Below are 21,862 nucleotides of genomic sequence, written 5' to 3' on the forward strand. Positions count from 1 at the left end.
GTTCTCTAACCATTCCTGCTTGCCATTTTGCACATCCTGTCCATCTCATTTCTTATGTGATTGTATTCCTTTACGCTTGCTTCATTTACTAAATACTTGAATTTTCTCTTCTCATCGATTAAATTGAATTTTTCTTCTGTTGCACAAGGATTTCCACTAGTCCTTGTCTTTTTACCTACTTGGCCCTCTACTGCCTTCATCTCTACTGCACTCCTTTCCCCTGATCTTGCCAATCGTTTCCTAATGCTTCCTCTGAAACTCTCTATAGCCCCTTGTTCTTTCAGTTTATCCAGGTCTTATCTCTTTAAATTTCTACCTTTCTGCAGTGTCTTCCGTTTTAATCTGTACTTTATAATCAACAAATTGAGGTCACAGTCTACATCGGCCACTGGAAATGTGTTACAATTTAAAATCTGGTTCCTATATCCCTGTGTTTTCATTATATAATCAGTCTGAAACCTTCCGGTGTCTCCAGGTCTCTTCCACGGGTACAACCTTCTTTAATGATACCTAAACGAAGTGTTAGCTATGATTAAGTTATGCTCTGTGCAAAATTCCACCAGGCGGCTTCCTCTTTCATTACTTTCTCCCAGTCCATAATTCACCTACTATATTTCCTTCACCTCCTTTTCCTACTATCAAATTTCAGTCCTCCATCACAATTAAATTTTCGTCTCCTTTAACCATCTGAAGAGTTTCTTTCATCTCATAATACATTTCTTCAATTCTTCATCACTGTGGATATAACTGGTATATAAACTTGAACTACTGTTGTGGTACGGGCTTCGCTCCTTTCTTGGTTACAATAATATGTTCACTATGCTGTTCATAAAGGCTTATCCGCGTTTTATTCATTATTAAATTACTCCTGCTTTACCTCTTTTTGACTTTGTTTTTATAACCCTGTACTCATCTGACCAGAAGCCCTGTTACCCCTGCCAATGAACGTCACTAACTTCTACTACGCCTAGCGTTAACATATCCGTTTACCTTCTTAAATTTTATAACTTACCTGCCCGATTAAGGGACCTAACATCCCACCCTCCTATCAGTAGAACGCCAGTTTTGTTTCTCCTGATAACGAAATCATCTTAGAGAAATCCCCACCCGGAGATACGAATGGGGAACTACTTTGCCTCCGGCATGTTTTAACCAAGAGGATGCCGTCGGAAAAAATTACGGCGTTTGTTTCCGCTTGTTTTGAGCCGTTCGCGCACGACCACACAACAAGGCCGTTTTGGTTGACGTTACAAGGCCCGATCAGCCAGTCATCCCGACTACTGCTGCCTCTCTTCAGGAGCCACACGTTTGTCTGGCCTCTCAACAGATACTCGTCCGTTGTGGTTGCACATACGATATGGCTATCTGTATCGATGGGGCACGCAAGCTGTCCTCACCAACGACAAAGTCCATGGTTCATGAAGGATGGGCGAGTGGGGCGGATTACAGTTTATGAATTTGAAACTAAATCTTGTTTGACAGTCTTCTACAAAGACGTGAGAGAGATCTGCAATGCTCTGGAATGGCGACGGACAGATAGCTGTGGTCTTCGTTTCAGAAGTAGTTGGATATTTTGCTGCTTCCTGTCATTTCAGGTTCCACATTGGTTACAGAACCCGTCTCATGCCACAGTTACATTCTCCCGGATATTGTGCTTCGCTCTGAAAGATGGAAATGGTGGTCTCTTCCACGGCACTCTGCCCGCTGCACAGCGGCAACACTGTGCACGCGACAAAACTCCTCAGCTGCCTCAGTACGCATCAGAACTGATTCGTATACTGTGTGGGACCAATTAGATACAGTGAGCTTGTTTGCATCTTAACGTGGTGGCCCTGTGGTAATAATATTCCATACTACATGTTACGGTTTAATAACTAAATCTGACGACCGATTTCTATGTAATATAAGAACGAACCCTGAGGAAGAACGAGTTGCTTTGGAAAATATCTTGTATTTTTAAAATATTTATTGATCTGAATAATACTGCGGGAACTAGTGAACAATAATTACTTTTTCAAAAAGCGATTTACTTTTTGACTTTTGAACTTTATCATATATGTGAAAGTGCTTTCATTGGCTGATATCTACATGATAAGTTCAAAGTAATGAATACATGCTAGCACAGTCCTCAACATGTGTAATCTATAATTCCATGAGAATGCTATAAATGTCAAAATTACGTGAGCAAAGCAGACACGGACGGGGGATCACCCTAGCAAAGATATGGGTCGCAATTGGGGAAATGCATTGAGATAAGCGACTTTGACGAAGGACAGATTATTATTACGCAAAGGCGTCAACGAGTATCTCGAAAACGGCGAACCTGGTCGAATGTTCACGTGCTGCTGTCGTGAGCGTCTACGGAAAACAGTAGGACAGTGAAACTACCACTAGGCGCTAAATGGTTGGACGTCCGCGACATTTCACAGAGCGTGGGGCCTGAGGCTTGTCTGCTCTGTGAAGTAGGACAGATGGTGATTTATGTCATCTCTGCCAAAAGAGTACAATTCTGGTGCACGCACAAGTGTTTCAGAGTACACCTTCAATGGAAACGCGTCGGCTCTTCGGGGAAATCACATTTTTGCTACACTAGGTCGATCGTCGTCTCCACAAACGGCTTCATCGAGATGAACGGCAGCTCGAAACGTGCAGCGCACCACGGACGCAGGCTGGTGGGAGCAGTATTATGCTGTGGGAGACATTCAGCTGCGTTTACTTGGAACCTGTGGCACTAATCGAAGACATGTTGACAGCTGCGAACCACCTGCATCCCTTCATGCTTGACGTCTTGCTCGGCGACGATGTAATCTTTCAGGAATGTAATTAGTCGTGTCTCGGAGGCAGAACCGTGTTACATTGGTTTGAAAAGCATTGTAGTGAACTCACGCTGATATCTCAGAGAGCAAATTCACCTGATGTAAATCCTGTAGAACGCGCGTGGGTCGCTAACGGGGTCCATCACCGTAATCAGCGACCCATTATTTACGCGAATTAGATGACCTGTGTGTAGACATCTAATACCACATACCTGCTCAAACTTACCAACAAACGTTTGGGTCCATGATACGGAGAATCAGTGGTGTATTTCGTTCCAAAGATGGACTAACAGTATACTAAGCATTTGGTCATAATGTTTTGGGCGTCAGTGTACACGGCGATGCTGCGAGCACCAGTGAACGACAAGTGGCGGCTAGCGCATATAAGCCATAACGGCGTACCAGCAGCCCACTGGCAGTCATACCATCTGAAAATGGCCGAGGAATGCTTGCTTGAAAACTCGTACAGTTTGAATCATTTGATGCTGCTGGAAACCAGAGAACTCTTAATTTCGATGAAATCAGGTACGGAAACAGCTTCAACCATGAGGAAGTGCACAGGCTACTTTAGAAAGTAAAAAGTAACATTGTCCCCCAACAGGGTGGAGTAGTGAACAGAACACCTTTTGTTCACATCAGGTAACATAAATCGTGTTAAAAATTATTAAATTTGTGTTTAAGGTACACGTTGTACTATAATATACAACTGCTTCAGTAGCATGAGGTGTACATATGCGAGCTTCTAGTGACGCACCTCCGATGAAGCACTGCTCGGTAGCGAAGCTGTGCGTGCTGCACCGTCGTGCGCTGGGGTAGTTAGGACGCAGAGACTGGGGGATGGGGCAGGCACGTATCATGAGCTATGCTTGCCCGAACAGGCAGACATCTGAGAGTATCTGACGTTATGGCACGCACAGTAGCTCAGTTAGTGACCATTATTCAGCACAGCAAAGCTACTGATGTGCAAGTGCAGCTACCATACTATAATACACTACTGGCCATTAAAATTGCTACACCAAGAAGAAATGCAGATGATAAACGGGTATTCATTAGACAAATATACTAGAACTGACATGTAATTACATTTTCACGCAATTTGGGTGCATAGATCCTGAGAAATCAGTACCCAAAACAACCACCTCTGGCCGTAATAATGGCCTTGATACGCCTGGGCATTGAGTCAAACAGAGCTTGGATGGCGTGTACAGGTACAGCTGCCCATGCAGCTTCAGTACGATACCACAGTTCATCAGTTCATCAAGAGTAGTGACTGGCGTATTGTGACAAGCCAGCTGCTCGGCCACCATTGACCAGACGTTTTCAATTGGTGAGAGATCTGGAGAATGTGCTGACCAGGGCAGCAGTCGAACATTTTCGGTATCCAGAAAGGCCCGCACAGGACCTGCAACATGCGGTCGTGCATTAACCTGCTGAAATGTGGGTTTTCACAGGAATCGAATGAAGGGTAGAGCCACGGGTCGTAACACATCTGAAATGGAACGTCCATTGTTCAAAGTGCCGTCAATGCGAACAAGAGGTGACCAAGATGTGTAACCGACCACGCCGGGTGATACGCCACTATGGCGATGACTAATAAACGCTTCCATTATACGTTCACCGCGATGTCACCAAACACGGATGCGACCATCATAATGCTGTAAACATCCGAAAAAATGACGTTTTGCCATTCGTGCATCCAGGTTCGTCGTTGAGTACACCATCGCAGGCGCTCGTGTCTGTGATGCAGCGTCAAGGGTAACCGCGGCCATGGTCTCCGAGCTGATAGTTCCTTCTGCTGCAAACGTCGTCGAACTGTTCGTAGGGATGGTTGTTGTCTTTCAAACGTCCCCATCTGTTGACTCAGGGATCGAGACGTGGCTACACGATCCGTCGTAGCCATGGGGATAAGATGCCTGTCATCTCGACTGCTAGTGATACGAAGCCGTTGGGATCCAGTATGGCGTTTCGTATTACCCTCCTGATCCCACCGATTCCATATTCTGTTAACAGTCATTGGGTCTCGACCAACGCGAGACGCAGTGTCGCGATACGATAAACCGCAATCGTGATAGGCTACAATCCGACCTTTATCAAAGTCGGAAACGTGATGGTACGCATTTCTCCTCCTTACACGAGGCATCACAACAACGTTTCACCAGGCAACGCCGGTCAACTGCTGCTTGTGTATGAGAAATTGGTTAGAAACTTTCCTCATGTCAGCACGTTGTAGGTGTCGCCACTGGCGCCAGCCTTGTGTGAATGCTCTGAAAAGCTAATCTTTTTCATATCACAGCATCTTCTTCCTGTCGGTTAAATTTCGCGTGTGTAGCACGTTACCTTCGTGGTGTAGCAATTTTAATGGCCAGTAGTGTAATAACGATTACAATCTGATTGTGGAGCAGAGGTGGCTGTACTGTGCGGTATGGCCGCGGCGCGGCGTGTGTGGACAGGTGAGCTGCTGATGGTGGCGTTCGGGCTGCACCTGGGCTTCGCGTCTCGCAACGCGGCGTCGCCGTACGAGGAGCGGCGCTGGCTGTGCGCGGCGCTCTGCATCGAGCTGGTGGGCTCGGCCGCCTACTACGCGGCGCGCGCCGCCCTCTGGAGCCAGCTGGAGCCGCGCGCCTTCCTGCTGCTCAGCCTTGCGCGCTCCCAGCTCACCGGCACCGGCTGTCTGCTCTGCGTCTTCCTACCCAAGGTCAGCCACCACCTGCTGTCACTGGCCCAGTTGTTACAGCCAAGCCCGATGTCGACTGCCACCTGTTCTCTATTTCTCCCTCTGCAGCTGCTTCCAACTAGCTTCGTGTTCTCCCTATATCTATGGGAGGGGCTGGAGAATATACTTCCAGGGTACAAGGACACACAGTAGAGAAAAGGAAAACAGACCCGCCAACAGCTGGTGTTGAAAGTGACCACCATTCATCTCTTGGCACTTTTGAGCCCTGGACAGCAAGATGACAAAGGCGGATCGAAGCTGGACTGCTGGAATTGCTGCAGTGTAATACGAAATGCTCTGCTGCAGTTCTTGAGGACTTTGAGGGCTGTTGCGATGCACCTTAGGCTTGTGGGCTCCCCAGGAGCGAAGATTGTGTAAATGTGCTCCAAGGTTCGGCCAGCTGTATGGACAGATGCTCTATCCTGTTGGACGTAACTGTTGGTCTTTCCCTCCTCCATTAATGCTGCCACAAATGGTTTCAAAATGTTGCCAATATAACACGCCGAAGCCAGCGTCTGATGAAAGAAGATGGAACCAATAAAGTGGCCTGCAGACACTGCACACCAAACCCCAGCCTTCTGGTCATGCGATGGTGTTTCGTGGACATTATGCGGATCCTCCACTGCCCAAAACCTGTGATTCTATGAACTGACATAACCACTCAGGTAAAACCTGACTTCATGATATATAAATAACAGATCACAGTGAATAGCCACTCATAAAACTGGAAGAGCTTAGGAGTATTTGCTGGTTTTAATGCATGAACAACAGACACTCGGTAAGCATGCATGTGCATGTCCAGATGGAGTATCGCCCGCATGATCGACGTGATACGCTGGTCTCTTGTGACAGTAGTCTGATTATATTGTAGCACTCCGAATTACTCTCTGGGGTCGCAGCCAGTTTTTCTAGTGTGTGGCCACGTAAAAATGGCCCTCTTTGCTGGCACTTTGACTTCATTAAACTTCTCAGCAAACAACAGAACAACAGAACACACCGTTTCCATTACTCTGTTGTCACGTAACTTTCCACAACCAACACCCGTTGCTCCACTGTGAGTACCTTCGTCCCCTTTGCACTGCTCCACTCACACTGACATACCCCGCACTATCCTCTCAACTCGTGTGTATCACGTTGCGGGCGTACACGTGGGGTGCTCGTCACGGGCTCGTGGTTATATGCATACATTCTCATCCAGTCGTATCCACTCGTGCGGACCAATTTTATTGTCCCACCCTGTATAAGGTGTCCCGATAGGAATGGTCAGTGTTCAGCAAGAAGACGGGAATGATCATTTGAAGCAAAAACCTTCATATGGATATTTTCCCTACTCCGAATGGCTTCCAAAACAGAATACATTTAACATATATTGTTGTTTAGTTTCTGTATTATACAATAAATTGTTAAGTGTACACACGTACACACGCAGAACAATTATTAAATACTGAAACATGTGTTTTACAAAGTATCAGTTGAAAATTACGTATTTTTGACTCGTTCCCCTCTAAGCATTGTCGTATACGTGACATTATATCTGTTCAGCGGGAACTTCAGCGAGAGATGTTTTTAATAGTTTCCACAACGAAACTCTGTCTCGAAATCTGGCAGAAAATCGAAAGAGGTTCTGGTAGTACGTAAAGCATACCAGTGGAAAGACACAGTCATATCTCCAGTGCGCGATATCAACAGTAATATTATCAATGACATTGCCACCGTCGCGGAGACACGAAGCACAATTTTCCGTATTCGAATCTATAGCAGCTGCCAAATGAGTAACTTAAGAGTAGATATCATCTGTGTAGCGAAGCAGTTTAAACTACTTAATAAAGACAAGACCTCCTATCCAAATTGTATGCCAGATTCCTTTCAGAGCATGTTGATTCTATAGCCCCATGCTTAGCAATCATATATAACCGCTCGCTCGACGAAATATCTGTACCAAAGACGAAAAGTTGCTCAGGTCACACCAATAATCAGGAAAGGCAATAGGAGTAATCCACTAAATTACAGATCCATATCCCTGAAGCCGATTTGTTGTAGGATGTTGCGACATATATAGTCCATCTCGAAGAAAACGATTTCTTCACAAACAGCCAGCTTGGGTTCAGAAAATATCGTTCTTGTGAAACACAACTGGCTCTTTATTCTCACGAAGTAATTAGTGCTTTCGACAGGGGACGTCGGATTGATTTCACATTTTTAGATTCCAGAAGGCTTTTGACATCGTTCCTCACAATCAATTACCAATCAAATTACCGTCTTGTAAAGTCATCGGGGTACCAAAACCAATTGCAAAATAATTTAGAGAAGATATTTCCATTGTTCAAAAAGTGCCAATTGACTCTAAATAATGAAGAGTATGAAGTCATCCACATAAGTACTAAAAGGAGTCGCTAAATTTCGGTTGCACGATAAATGACAAAAATCTAAAGTCTGTAAACTCAACTAAATTCTTAGGGTTTACAATTACGAATAACTTAAATTGGAACGATCGCATGGATATTGTTGTGTGGGAAGCAAACCAAAGCACTCCGTCTTCAGGCCACAAGTGGCCCATCGGAACCATCCGACCGCCGTGTCATCCTCATTTGAGGATGCGAATAGCAGGGGCATGTGGTCAGCACACCGCTCTCCCGGTCGTTATGATGGTTTTCTTTGACCTGAGCCGCTACTATTCAGTCGAGTAGCTCCCCAATTGGCATCACGAGGCTGAATGCACGCCGAAAAATGGCAACAGCGTATGGCGGCTGGATGGTCACCCATCCTAGTGGCGGCCACGCCCCACGGCGCTTAACTTCGGTGATCTCACGGGAACCGGTGTATCCACTGTGTCAAGGCCGTTGCCCAAGCAAACCAAAGACTGCGATTTATTGGCAGAACACTTAGAAGGTGCAACAGGTCTACTAAAGAGACTGCTTACACCACGCTTGTTCGCTTCTGGAGTATTGCTGTGCGCTGTAGGATCCGAATGAGATAGAAGTGAAGGAGGACATCGAATAAATTCAAAAAATGGCTGCTCATTTTACATTATCACAAAGCAGGGGAGAGAATGCCACGGACATGAAACATGAATTGAGGTTGCAATCATTAAAACAAAGGCGGCAGGATCTTCTCATAAAATTTCAATCACCAGCTTTCTCCTCTGAGCAACAGCGTCCGTGATGTGACCAAGCAGTTTGTCTCGCGTATTCAGATTTCGTTTGTGCAACTTAGACTTCATCCAACCACACAAACAAGAATCTCATGTCTTCATGTTTGGCGATCTTGTTGGCCAGTTAACTGTTCTACCACAACCAACCCTGCGGTTAGGTAAGTGCGCCTGAGATGTTCCTTCACACGTCTGCTAAAATGTGGAGAGGGGCTAGGTGATACTGAAAGTACATTGCAGTCGGTCTGGCCAAAGAAACGTTCTCTAGGCGTTCAACAAAATAATTTTCCAAAAATTACAAGTAATTCCGCCCCGTCACTCGCTGTGCTAAGAAGTCTGCAACTATCAGTATGTTACCGATCTTGCGCACCAAACATTGATCGAAATGCAAGCTAGGAAATGAAATTCCGCTTAGCGTATGAATTTTCCTGCAACCATCTATGATTATTTCGTGATCGTAAATTCCATCAGTGAATGGAATTGATGGAAGAAAATGACGATTGACAAAATTCAGGTTGTGTGTGAAGACTGAGGGCATGCTGTACGTGAAATGGATACAAGTTTTCCGCATGTAATGTTCGCCAAATACTTGTTTGTGGGACATTGATCTGTGCAGAAAGTCACCGTATGCTGTTGGTAGGACTACGGTGCACTATTTCAGCAATGTGTTGCTGTTCCTGCATTGATCCTTGCATTGCACGTTAAGAAGGCAAATGGGGACTTGGAAGAAAACCTGTTTAACGTAGTGTTCTGAAAACTCTGGTAAACACTCCACAATCGGGAATTCGACGTGTCGAAAATAGCCGACGGTATCCTTCGACAGCAATAGGAGCACTATCATCCTGTTGTTGTTGTGGTCTTCAGTCCTGAGACTGGTTTGATGCAGCTCTCCATGCTACTCTATCCTGTGCAAGCTTTTTCATCTCCCAGTACCTACTGCAACCTACATCCTTCTGAATCTGCTTAGTGTATTCATCTCTTGGTCTCCCTCTACGATTTTTACCCTCCACGCTCCCCTCCAATACTAAATTGGTGATCCCTTGATGCCTCAGAACATGTCCTACCAACCGATCCCTTCTTCTGGTCAAGTTGTGCCACAAACTTCTCTTCTCCCCAATCCTATTCAATACTTCCTCATTAGTTATGTGATCTACCCATCTAATCTTCAGCATTCTTCTGTAGCACCACATTTCGAAAGCTTCTATTCTCTTCTTGTCCAAACTATTTATCGTCCATGTTTCACTTCCATACATGGCTACACTCCATACGAATACTTTCAGAAATGACTTCCTGACACTTAAATCAATACTGGATGTTAACAAATTTCTCTTCTTCAGAAACGCTTTCCTTGCCATTGCCAACCTACATTTTATATCCTCTCTACTTCGACCATCATCAGTTATTTTGCTCCCCAAATAGCAAAACTCCTTTACTACTTTAAGTGCCTCATTTCCTAATCTAATTCCCTCAGCATCACCCGACTTAATTAGACTACATTCCATTATCCTTGTTTTGCTTTTGTTGATGTCCATCTTATATCCTCCTTTCAAGACACTGTCCATTCCATTCAACTGCTCTTCCAAGTCCTTTGCTGTCTCTGACAGAATTACAATGTCATCGGCGAACCTCAAAGTTTTTATTTCTACTCCATGAATTTTAATACCTACTCCGAACTTTTCTTTTGTTTCCTTTACTGCTTGCTCAATATACAGATTGAACAACATCGGGGAGAGGCTACAACCCTGTCTTACTCCCTTCCCAACCACTGCTTCCCTTTCATGTCCCTCGACTCTTATAACTGCCATCTGGTTTCTGTACAAATTGTAAATAGCCTTTCGCTCCCTGTATTGTACCCCTGCCACCTTTAGAATTTGAAAGAGAGTATTCCAGTCAACATTGTCAAAAGCTTTCTCTAAGTCTACAAATGCTAGAAACGTAGGTTTGCCTTTCCTTAATCTTTCTTCTAAGATAAGTCGTAAGGTCAGTATTGCCTCACGTGTTCCAGTGTTTCTACGGAATCCAAACTGATCTTCCCCGAGGTTGGCTTCTACTAGTTTTTCCATTCGTCTGTAAAGAATTCGTGTTAGTATTTTGCAGCTGTGACTTATTAAGCTGATAGTTCGGTAATTTTCACATCTGTCAACACCTGCTTTCTTTGGGATTGGAATTATTATATTCTTCTTGAAGTCTGTGGGTATTTCGCCTGTTTCATACATCTTGCTCACCAGATGGTAGAGTTTTGTCAGGACTGGCTCTCCCACGGCCGTCAGTAGTTCCAATGGAATATTGTCTACTCCGGGGGCCTTGTTTCGACTCAGGTCTTTCAGTGCTCTGTCAAACTCTTCACGCAGTATCATATCTCCCATTTCATCTTCATCTACATCCTCTTCCATTTCCATAATATTGTCCTCAAGTACATCGCCCTTGTATAGACCCTCTATATACTCCTTCCACCTTTCTGCTTTCCCTTCTTTGCTTAGAACTGGATTTCCATCTGAGCTCTTGATGTTCATACAAGTCGTTCTCTTATCTCCAAAGGTCATCCTACAAAACCACAAACATACACCATGTCTGCATATTCTTTATAAACGTGATTGCTTAAACCATGGACAACTGCACGTTCAACAGGCAAGTTTAATGGCAAAAAGACATCCCGAGCACAGAGATTGAAACCAATGGGTAGACTGGGCTACAATAAAACGTGAAATGGGGTGGTTGCGTAAGGCACATATGAGCGCGCCACTATCCCAAAACAAATGTCCATATACGTATTATACCTCGGGAACCATTCGGATTAGGGCATATGACCATACGAAGTTTTTTGTTTCAAATGAGCGTTCCTGTCATATTCCTGTATAAGTTACTGGCCATTCCTCTTGAGACACTCTGAAGGTAGAGTCCGTTTGAATACCATGGCCGGTAAATGCGCAGTCGGCAGGGGATGCATGGGGAAGGCGGTAGTGGTGGGGGTTGCAGGGAGGCGCTGTAGGGTTGGTGCCAAGCGCCGGACTGGGGTGCCTTTCCAAACTGAAGACTGCATTCGCATTTTTTGTAAGTATTGAGGGAGACCCCTCCGCGCCCGCACTTACATGGTTACCATTAAAAAAGATCTGTCACCTCTGCTTTGCCTAGTATATAAAGAGAATTCCGCCGTAAATGCAGCAATTTATTTTCGCCTGGCCTGTTAACCACTTGTACCTTCAGAGAAGCGTCATGAGTGGTGAATTCCAAGTAGAAAAATTTGCCTCTTTTGCTATAACACTGATCTCACTAACACGTGCAGACGCAACTGCGAGAGAAATCTAAAACTATGGTTTACTAAGCGTTTTAAGTGACGAACTGAGGGAAAGTGAGATCAGTATCTTATGAAAAAGCACATTCTCGATACGAAATAAACGAGTAATGTATTCACATATGTGGCCCCAAAACCCATAGCATTTCTCGCTTCAGCAGCTGTCGATGACCCTTAAAAATTACATTATTTCATCGAAAAAGTAGGTAGGTAGAGGAATAACACGGTAGGTACCCTATGGTAAAATTCTCTCGTCTTTGTGTGCTATCATTTCCTAAATTCCGTTTCGATATTTCAAGTCATTTATGAAATGTGAGTAACATGGATATTTCTCTCTGGCTTTATCGCTGGCGCGCCACAATTGCGAACGAGTGTTAGATCCGTTTTCTTGAGACAGATAGAGACCTCCACCAAAGTCTAAAGAGAAATAGAATTTGTTAGCTAAATTTCATATGCAGTGACATATTTTTCACTGAAAACTTTTTCGAATTTCGCGCAGTGTCTTACTCCCACGTAAATAACACTATAACTATGACGATTAACGAAATGATGGGTGCATCAGTATCATCCTAACACATAAAACTACAAGTAAAGTAAAAACGAAATTTTTCTACCTATTAGTTTCTATACAATCCTTTGAGAAAGATTGCAGCGCGTGCGTCACGATTCCGTCATCTCCGACCGTCCGAGAGTTGGCAGGTAATGTCGGCCTCCAGTTCCAAACAAACGAATGAACTCGCCCAGCACTTTGGACGAAAATTGGTCACTGCGCATTGGCCACCTTATCCTGCATGGACCCTCCGAAGGGAATAGTAGCGCACTTGGGATTTTTTCTTCGTGGTAATGGTCGTGACGAGACTGTTGTTATGATCTACTGTACGGGAGAGTGTTGTACCTAGAGGATAGTGCATCTAGGAACACCATGGTATTGTCTTTGTGGCTACTTCAGTCTAGTGACTGACTTAGAATCACACAAAGAACTGCGCACTAGAGACCGCAATAAGCAGTTTCCACCATTTCCTACAGTTTATGTTGTTTGGCGCAAGGTTGTGATTTCCGCAGCATTAGTAAATTTTTCGTGTTCTACAAATTTAAATGCTGTGTAGTATATTATAGCTATTTGGAATATATTGTTAATTCTTCAGGTACAGACGTTTGTAGCGAGTAAAATGTAATGTACCTATGGAGATAGTTATATGACATGCATATAGTTAACCCATACATTTCCGGTCATGCACCAGCTTGTATCCTGAAACAGAAGAAGGTCTTATAAAATGCAACATGTAATACTTGCAAATGACTGAGTTTTTTTAATGTCTTAAATATTTTACTCATCCTGAAAATGAAAATTTAGTTTCCAGTATCTTCTGTGTTTAATTTGTAACTGGTTTTGATAATACTTCTGCTTAATTTGATTTCACTTACTGATTACTGGCTTGTAGTAGAGTAATAATGTAACAGATATACGATTAAACACAATATTAACAAGATATTTTCAGTTGCTACACTTTTAAATTTCAATAGAAAATTTCTTTCCGGGTACATAATGATTTTGTACCTTGGGACACGTTTCCACATTTGGAAAAGCTTTAATGTTCCGAAGTAAGTTGTCCATTTTCGCAAAGAGATTGTGGCACACTAAAAAGTCAATACTATCGTTTAAAATCTGAGTAAGAAAATACGTAAAACTTTTATTACAAGTCTGGCTACAAGCGAAGGTCTGCTAAGTGTACCAAGGTAAAACACTGACGCCTACTGTGAAATTGTAATGTGAGTGTTTAATGCTATGCTGTAGGTCTAAACAGGAGCTAAACGAGGACTGCTCTGTTGTTTTCCTTGGCCGTGTCCTCTAGATCGGGTTAACTCAAGAATTCACGGTATTCGATGTAGAAAACGGAACAGACGAGATGTGTTACGACTGCTAAACTCCTCGAGTCCCTGAGAGACTTTACTGTTCACAACACTTGTATCCATCTGACAGCGTAGTGCAACATCCTGGACACCTTTCCCCACCTACAAAGGCTGAGGAAGGAGATGTCGTTATGTAGGGCATCGGAGCACATGGATGTTAAGGGAAGCTAAGTAGCAGATGTAGCAGCCCAGGAGGCGTGTAGCAACAATCTGATGGTTAAGCTGCACCTGTAATAATCTGATGGTTAAGTTTCACTTGTGATCTAGGGAGCCGACACGGTAGCTCAGCGTGTTCGGTCAAACGGTTAGCTGCCCTCTGTAATAAAAAAAAAAACTGTGTTAATCGATCAATGACGAACATAAAAAAACGGGTGTCTTACGACGTCCGCCCCGACCAGATGCAACGAACGAAAGAGAACAAAATAACATTAAAAAAAGGGGGTAGTGTTTTCGATTCATAATCAATACGTATCCAATCCTGGGTTCGAATCCCAACGTTGCTTAAATTTTGAATAATAATCAGCATTGACAGCCGAAGAATTCCGGCATAAGAAGTCACCCTCGTTCTGCCAACGGCCCTGTCAAAGAATGCCGGGGAGCGGAGAGAGGTACAGGGATTTCTCTTGTCCTAGGTTTGGGAAACTGCCCCTAAAGGCGGAAGAATCAGCAATGATCAACTGCATGAGAATGCAGAAGGCAATGGAAACCACTGCATTAAAGACACGTAACGTGTATTCACAGGGCATGTGGCCTGTAATTGAAGAAGTGTCGTAATGATCTCTCCTTTGGCAAAAGAATCTGGAATAGTCCCCCACTCGGATATCCGAGACGGGACTGACAAGAGGAGGTTACCATGAGAAAAAGATTGAATAATCAACCAAGGATAGCTTTCTACGAGTCTGAGCGTGGAATGTCAGCAGCTTGAACGTGGTAGGGAAACTAGAAAATCTGAAAAGGGAAATACAAAGGATCAATCTAGGTATAGTAGAGGTCAGTGAAGTAATATGGAAAGAATACAAGGATTTCTGGTCAGATGAGTACAGGGTAATATTAACAGCAGCAGAAAATGGTGTAACGGGAGATACGTTATGAATAGGAAAGTAGGGCAGAGAGTGTGTTACTGTCAACGGTTCAGTGACAGAGTCGTTCTTATCAGAAACGACAGCAAACCAAAACCGACTATGATAGTTCAGGTATATAAGACGACATCGAAAGTTGGAGATGAAGAGATAGAGAAAGTGTATGAGGATATTGAAACGGTAGACAGTACGTAAAGGGGGATGAAAATCTTATAGTCATGGGAGACTGGAACGCAGTTGTAGGGGAAGGAGTAGAAGAAAAGGTTACAGGAGAATATGGACTTGGGACAAGGAATGAGAGAGAAGAAAGACTAACTGAGTTCAGTAACAAGTTTCAGATAGTAATAGCGAATACTCTATTCAATAATCACAAGAGGAGGATGTATACTTGGAAAAGGGCGGATCATATGGGAAGATTTCGGCTAGATTACATCAGATACTGGATTTTAAGGCGTACCCAGGAGCAGATATAGACTCAGATCACAATTCAGTAGTGATGAAGAGTAGGCTGAAGTTGAATACATTAGTCAGGAAGAATCATTACGCAAAGATGTGGGATACGGAAGTACTAAGGAATGACGAGATGTTCTTGAAGTTCTCTAAAGCTATAGATACAGCAATAAGGAATAGCTCAGTAGGCCGTACAGTTGAAGAGGAATGGACATCTCTAGAAAGGGCCATTACAGAAGATGGGAAGGAAAACATAGGTACAAAGAAGGTAACTGCGAAGAAACCATGGGTAATAGACGATATACTTCAGTTGATTGATGAAGGAAGAAAGCACAAAATGTTCCGGGAAACTCAGGAGTACAGAAATACTAGTCGCTGAGGAATGAAATAAATAGGAAGTGCAGGGAAACTAAGAAGAAATTACTGCAGAAAAATGTGAAGACATCGAAAAAGAAATGATTGTCGGAAGGACAGGCTCAGCATACAGGAAAGTCAAAACAGCCTTGGGTGACAATACAAGCAAAGGTGATATCATTAACAGTGCAACGAGAATTCTACTCTTAAATGCAGAAGAGAGAGCGGATAGTTGGAAAGAATACATTGAAAGCCTCTATGAGGGGGAAGACGTGTCTGGTGAGATAGAAGAAGACACAGGCGTCGCCTTAAAAGAGATAGGGGATGCAGTATTAGAAACAGAATTTAAAAGAGCATTGGAGGACTTAAGATAAAATAAGGCAGAAGGGATAGATAACATTCCATCACAATTTCTAGAATCATTGGGGGAAGTGGCAACAAAACGACTATTCACGTTGATGTGTAGAATATATGAGTCCGGCGATATACCATCTGACTTTCGGAAAAGCATCATACACACAATTCCGAAGACGGCAAGATCTGACAAGTGCGAGAATCATCGCACAATTACTTTAATACCTCATGCACCCATGTTGCTTACAAGAAAAATATACAGAAGAATGGAAAGAAAATTGAGGATGCGCTAGATAACGATCAGTTTGGCTTTAGGAAAAGTAAAGGGACGAGAGAGGCAATTCGGACGTTGCGGTTAATAATGGAAGCAAGACTAAAGAAAAATCAGGACACGTTCATAGGATTTGTCGACCAGGAAAAAGCGTTCGACAATGTAAAATGCTGCAATATCATCGAAATTCTGAAAAAAGTAGGGGTAACCTATAGGGAGAGACGGGTCATATACAATATGTACAACAGCCAAAAGGGAGTAATAAGAGTGGTCGTCCTAGAACGAGGTGCTCGTATTAAAAAGGGTATAAGATAGGGATGTAGCCTTTCGCCCCTGCTGTTCAATCTGCACATCGAGGAAGCAATGACGGAAATAAAATAAAGGGTCAGGAGCGGAATTTAAATTTAAGATGAAATGATATCAATGAGACGATTCGCTGATCACATTGCTATCTTGAGTGAAAGTGAAGAAGAAATACATGATCTTCTGGACGGAATGAATAGCCTAATGAGTACACAATATGGATTGAGAGTTAATCGAAGAAAGACGAAGGTAATAAGAAGTAGAAGAAATGAGAACAGCGAGAAACTTAACATCAGGACTGATGGTCACGAAGTAGATGAAGCTAAGGAATTCTGCTGCCTAGGTAGTAAAATAACCAATGACGGACGGAGCAAGAAGGACATCTAAAGCATACTAGCAATGGCAAAAAAGGCATTCGTGGCCAAGAGAAGTCTGCTAATATGAAATATCGGCCTTAATTTGAGGAAAAATTTCTGAGAACGTACGTTCGGAGTACAGCATTGTATGGTAGTCAAACATGGACTGTGAGAAAACCAGAACAGAAGATAATATAAGTATTTGAGATATGGTGCTACAGACGAATATCGAAAATTAGGTGGACTGATAAGGTAACGAATGACGAGGTTCTGTGCAGAATCAAGGGGAAAAGAACATGTGGAAAACACTGATAAGGGAAAGGATGATAGGACATCTGTTAAGACATGATGGAATGACATGATGGACATGATGGAATGACTTCAGTGGTACTAGAGGAGCTGTAGGGGCAAAAACTGTAGAGTAAGACAGATATTGGAACACATGCAGCAAATAATTGAGTACGTAGGTTGCAAGTGCTACTGTGAAATGAAGAGGTTGGCACAGGAGAGGAATTCGTGGCTTATCGCATGAAACCAGTCAGAGGGCTGATGACAAAAAAAAAGAAAAGTGTGTCACCTACACACCATCGCCTCACTGTTGAGGAACAGAGTCATGTGTAGATCGGAAGAAGAGTGGCAGGAAGTAAAAGGCAACAATATGCATCTAGTGAAGTCAAAAGATCTGCCACACGTCCACACGTGTGTGTGTGTGTGTGGGGGGGGGGGGGGGGGGTATCATCCTTCTCAAATGTCTTAGCTTAGGAAACAGACCTATCACGCATGGCTTCATGCTGCAGCGAGACAACCATCGAACTTGTGGTGCTTGTAGCGAACAGATTACAGAACCTCACATTTTAGTTGACTGTGTTTTATATTCAGACAAGAGGGTGGCAGTTAATTTACTACGAATTTTCCCTCTGCTTTAAACGTCAATGACACGAATATGGTGCTGCTTTTAAGGTTCTGTGAAATGTGACATGCCGTTCGTTAAACTTTTAAGGAGCCCTTAACACATGGAAAGTGTCCAGATGCGGGAGAGGAAGATTAGGTTAGTGTACATTATTTATTTTGGTCGGCAAACTGACGCAAAGATCGACTCTAATTACATAATTAATCACAAAGGTCGGTCCTAATTTCACAACTAAATGCATAGCGCTACACAAGAATGGTATAAAAGTGCAATACAACTGAAAAATTGCCGACACCATACAACTGGTGTGATCCGGTTGGGAAAAAATTTCACAATACCACTCCAAACTAGTGACAGACACACTCAAACTCTACGCTTCACCTAAAAGCTGACGGGAATAAGGCAGGGGTGTAAAGTACTATAACTATTCTTTCTGGCGGGAATAATTTTCCAACTGAGGAGATGCTGGTGTTGGACGGAGAGGAGTTTAAAAAGTGTGTTACCTGTAAGCATACTGTATCTATCACTGTTTGACACCAGAGTTCGCTACAGCTGTCTGCTCAAAAACCATCTACAGCCCAGGAAATCGGAGCCAATACACACTACCACAACTGATGAAAAAATGTGGTACAGTTCTAATTACACCTCGAAATTGTCATGAAAAAACCAGCACTCGTAATGAATGGGTCATAATGCAGCACATGTACTGGGGAAAATCATCACCATAAAAGACTGCAGATATGCGTTCTCATCGATATATGAATGGGTCATAATGCAGCACATGTACTGGGGAAAATCATCACCATAAAAGACTGCAGATGTGCGTTCTCATCGATATATATATATATATATATATATATATATATATATATATATATATATATATATATATATTGGCCACGACATCTTGGTAGATGATTGTTGCAGTGTCTGTGTGTTTATGGGTTGCATTTTTTCATATGACTTGTCAAGCCAATGACAGCACGGCATCTCTTGCCGCAATTGTCAGAAGTGTATCTGGCTGCTTAGGTAGGAGCAGTGTTACCATTGCGAAGCTTTTTCTGCCTTAATCTGTCTAACAAGCCTTCATCATGCTTCGACATTCAAGATGATATATCATCACGCCACTCTGGTCTGATGCTAGCCCGTGCCTCCCATCTGTTTGTGTCGATTCCAAAGCTCTCCATATCTCGTTTACAGGAGTCCTTGAACCTCAATACAGGACGTCCTACAGGTCTATTGGCTGTAGAGATCTCTCCAAGCATAACCTCACTTGGTGATCTGTCAGGATCCATACGGTGGACGTGTCCCAGCCAGCGGAGTCGTCTCTGCTTCAAGATAGCTGCAATACTGTTGCAGTTAGTTTTAGATAGCACTGCTTCGTTGGTCACTCGGTCCTTCCACGTTACTCCGAGGATGGATCTCAGGCACCGTATGTGGAAAGCATTAAGGCGACGTTCTTGTTTGGCATAGGTAGTCCATGTTTCCCATGCATACAAAAGGATGCTGATGACGCAAGTTTGATATACAAGAATTTTGGTGGTCAAAGAGAGTTTGTTGTTTTTCCAAACACGTGTAGAGAGTTTGCCAAAAGTTGTCGCAGCACTTCCAATGCGAGCATCAATTTCATTGTCAACGGACATATTTGATTCTATAGTAGATCCAAGATAGTTCTCCTCGATAGGCGTCCAAAAACTTGAGCCCTCCTTCCTCCCTACACCCCTCCCTCCCTCCATCCACCTACACGGGGACACAGGCTTCTTGAAGTGGCCAGCTGCTCCGCTCAGCGCTTCGTACTTTCTCTGTGCCCTCGCTGCCCACCCTTTGGTGCCGCACTCGGCTTTCAACCATGGACTGAAGACCATAGATGATAAGTCCCATAGTGCTCAGAGCCATTTGAACCTTTCAACCATCTGGCCACCACCTTATGGCGTCGCTCCTATGGCAACACAATAATGTGCAACTTGTTAACCTAAAATAAAGCGACAGGGCCCTCAGGCACCGCCCCCTAGGCAGAGAGCGGCTGTGCCCATCGACCGCTCACAGCAGACAAGACCCCGCTGCCGCCCCCTTTGCGACACTCGCGATATGCGACATGCCTACAGGCAATGGTCCTAGACAACACAAAAGGGAAATGAATTAGCATAACCCTGCCCGTGCGGAGAAAGCACCAGATGGTCGTTTTAAAAGTCGGCTGCGTGCAAAAGAGGAAGCCCCTGCCGCCTAAAGCGAGCGCATCCTCACTCTGGCAGCCCTCAGAAACGTAGTAAATGACTGCTACCTTGACCGAGAGAGAGTCACGGCCTGTTAGGGAATTCGCCCACAGCAGCCTCTCATTCTGCACTGGCGTATTTAATATCAGCTCGACTCCTATAATAAAGGAACTCTTAAAAAAGAAAATCACATTTACGACCGTAATAAATGTTCCCTTTCCACGAAAATAGGCAAAGTCCATTTTCTTTTAGTTTTATGAGCAAAATCGGTATAGCTTTTACGTTTGACTGCAGTCGCATCTCATTATTTTGTGACGCCCAGCCAAGTCCACCAACACCAATCACGAATGGTCAGCAGAGATATGCCCACCCTGCATAAAATCAGGATTAATAAAAACTTCGACTATTTGTTGCGAAAACTATAGTCTACTAGTATAGCGGTTGCACGTGAGAAGGGGGGATCGTGGGGCGTTGTACAATGGAAAGGAGCAGTGTAGCATGTGATGCTCCAACCAGTGACGTCCTTCTGTCTCTAGAGAACACTTGGGCGTGCACGTAGATTATTTAGCGTTGATTTTCATTATAGTTCAGATGCGGTGAAGGTATTTAGCCACTGTACAGCTCATAGTGGGTGACACAGAACTAACAGGACATGTAGTACATTAAGAAGAGACGGAGAGTCTTCTATATCTACAGCTACATACATACACCACAAACCACCGTAAGGTACAGGGCAGAGAGTGCCTTGTGTCACAAAATGTAATTTCCTTTCCTGTTCTACTCGCAGGTAGAGAGAGTGGAAAACGACTGTCTATATCCTTCCGTACGAGCCCTAATTTCTCTTAACTTTGTGGCCAATACGCAAAATGTGTGTTGGCGGCAGTGGAATCGTTCTGCAGTAAACTTCAAATGTCAATTTTCTCAATAGTATTTCGCGCAAAGAACGTCGTCTTTCATCCCAAGTCTCCAATTCGAGGTCACGAAGTATCTCTGTAACACTCGCGTGTTAATCGAACTTATCGCTAACAGATCTAGCAACACGCCTCTGAACTGCGTTAGTGTCGTCTATCCGACTTTCTGGTCATCCCAAACTTTCGAGCAGTACTCAAGAATGGACCGTACTGATGTTCTATATACGGCCTCTTTTATAGATTAGCTACACTATCCGTAAATGCTCCAAACAAATCTATAATTAGCCTCCCCTACTACTTCTCTTATATGCTCATTCCCTTATATGTCGCTATGCATCGTTACTCCTAGATATTGAACCGACGTGACGGTGAATGCAGCACAAAACTAATGCTTTATTTGTACATTACAGGATTATTTTCCCAACTCATCTGCAGTGACTTGCATTTTCTGCTTTTGGAGCATGGTACCATTCATCAAACCAACAAGGATTTTTTTTCTAACTTATCTTGTACCCTACTACTGTCACTTAACAATGATACCTTCACGTACACCAAAGTATCATCAACAAACAGCCGCTAATTGCTGCTCACTCCATCCATCAGAACATCTGTATGTACAGAGAATAAGAATGGTCCTAAAGCGCTTCCCTGGAGCACACCTGACGGTGCCCTTGTCTCTGATGAACACTCGCCCTCTAAGGAAGGAGGGAAGAATGGGTTAATTTCCGATCGACATTGGGGTCATTGGAGATGGAACACAAGCTCGAATTGTGTCAAGGAT

The 21,862-nt window shown here is 43.6% G+C and overlaps 1 protein-coding gene across 1 annotated transcript in view; it reads left to right on the forward strand.

Moving 5' to 3' along the window:
- Positions 1–21,862, forward strand: part of LOC126456513 (probable G-protein coupled receptor 179) — a 1,523,402-nt gene that overhangs the window by 1,415,205 nt on the left and 86,335 nt on the right. The window contains exon 12 of the mRNA XM_050092263.1: positions 5,267–5,511. Within this exon, the coding sequence (XP_049948220.1) occupies positions 5,267–5,511 (245 nt within the window). The remainder of the gene's footprint in view (positions 1–5,266; positions 5,512–21,862) is intronic.

The sequence above is a fragment of the Schistocerca serialis genome, chromosome 2, assembly GCF_023864345.2.
Source record: "Schistocerca serialis cubense isolate TAMUIC-IGC-003099 chromosome 2, iqSchSeri2.2, whole genome shotgun sequence".
Classification (NCBI taxonomy): Eukaryota; Metazoa; Arthropoda; class Insecta; order Orthoptera; family Acrididae; genus Schistocerca; species Schistocerca serialis.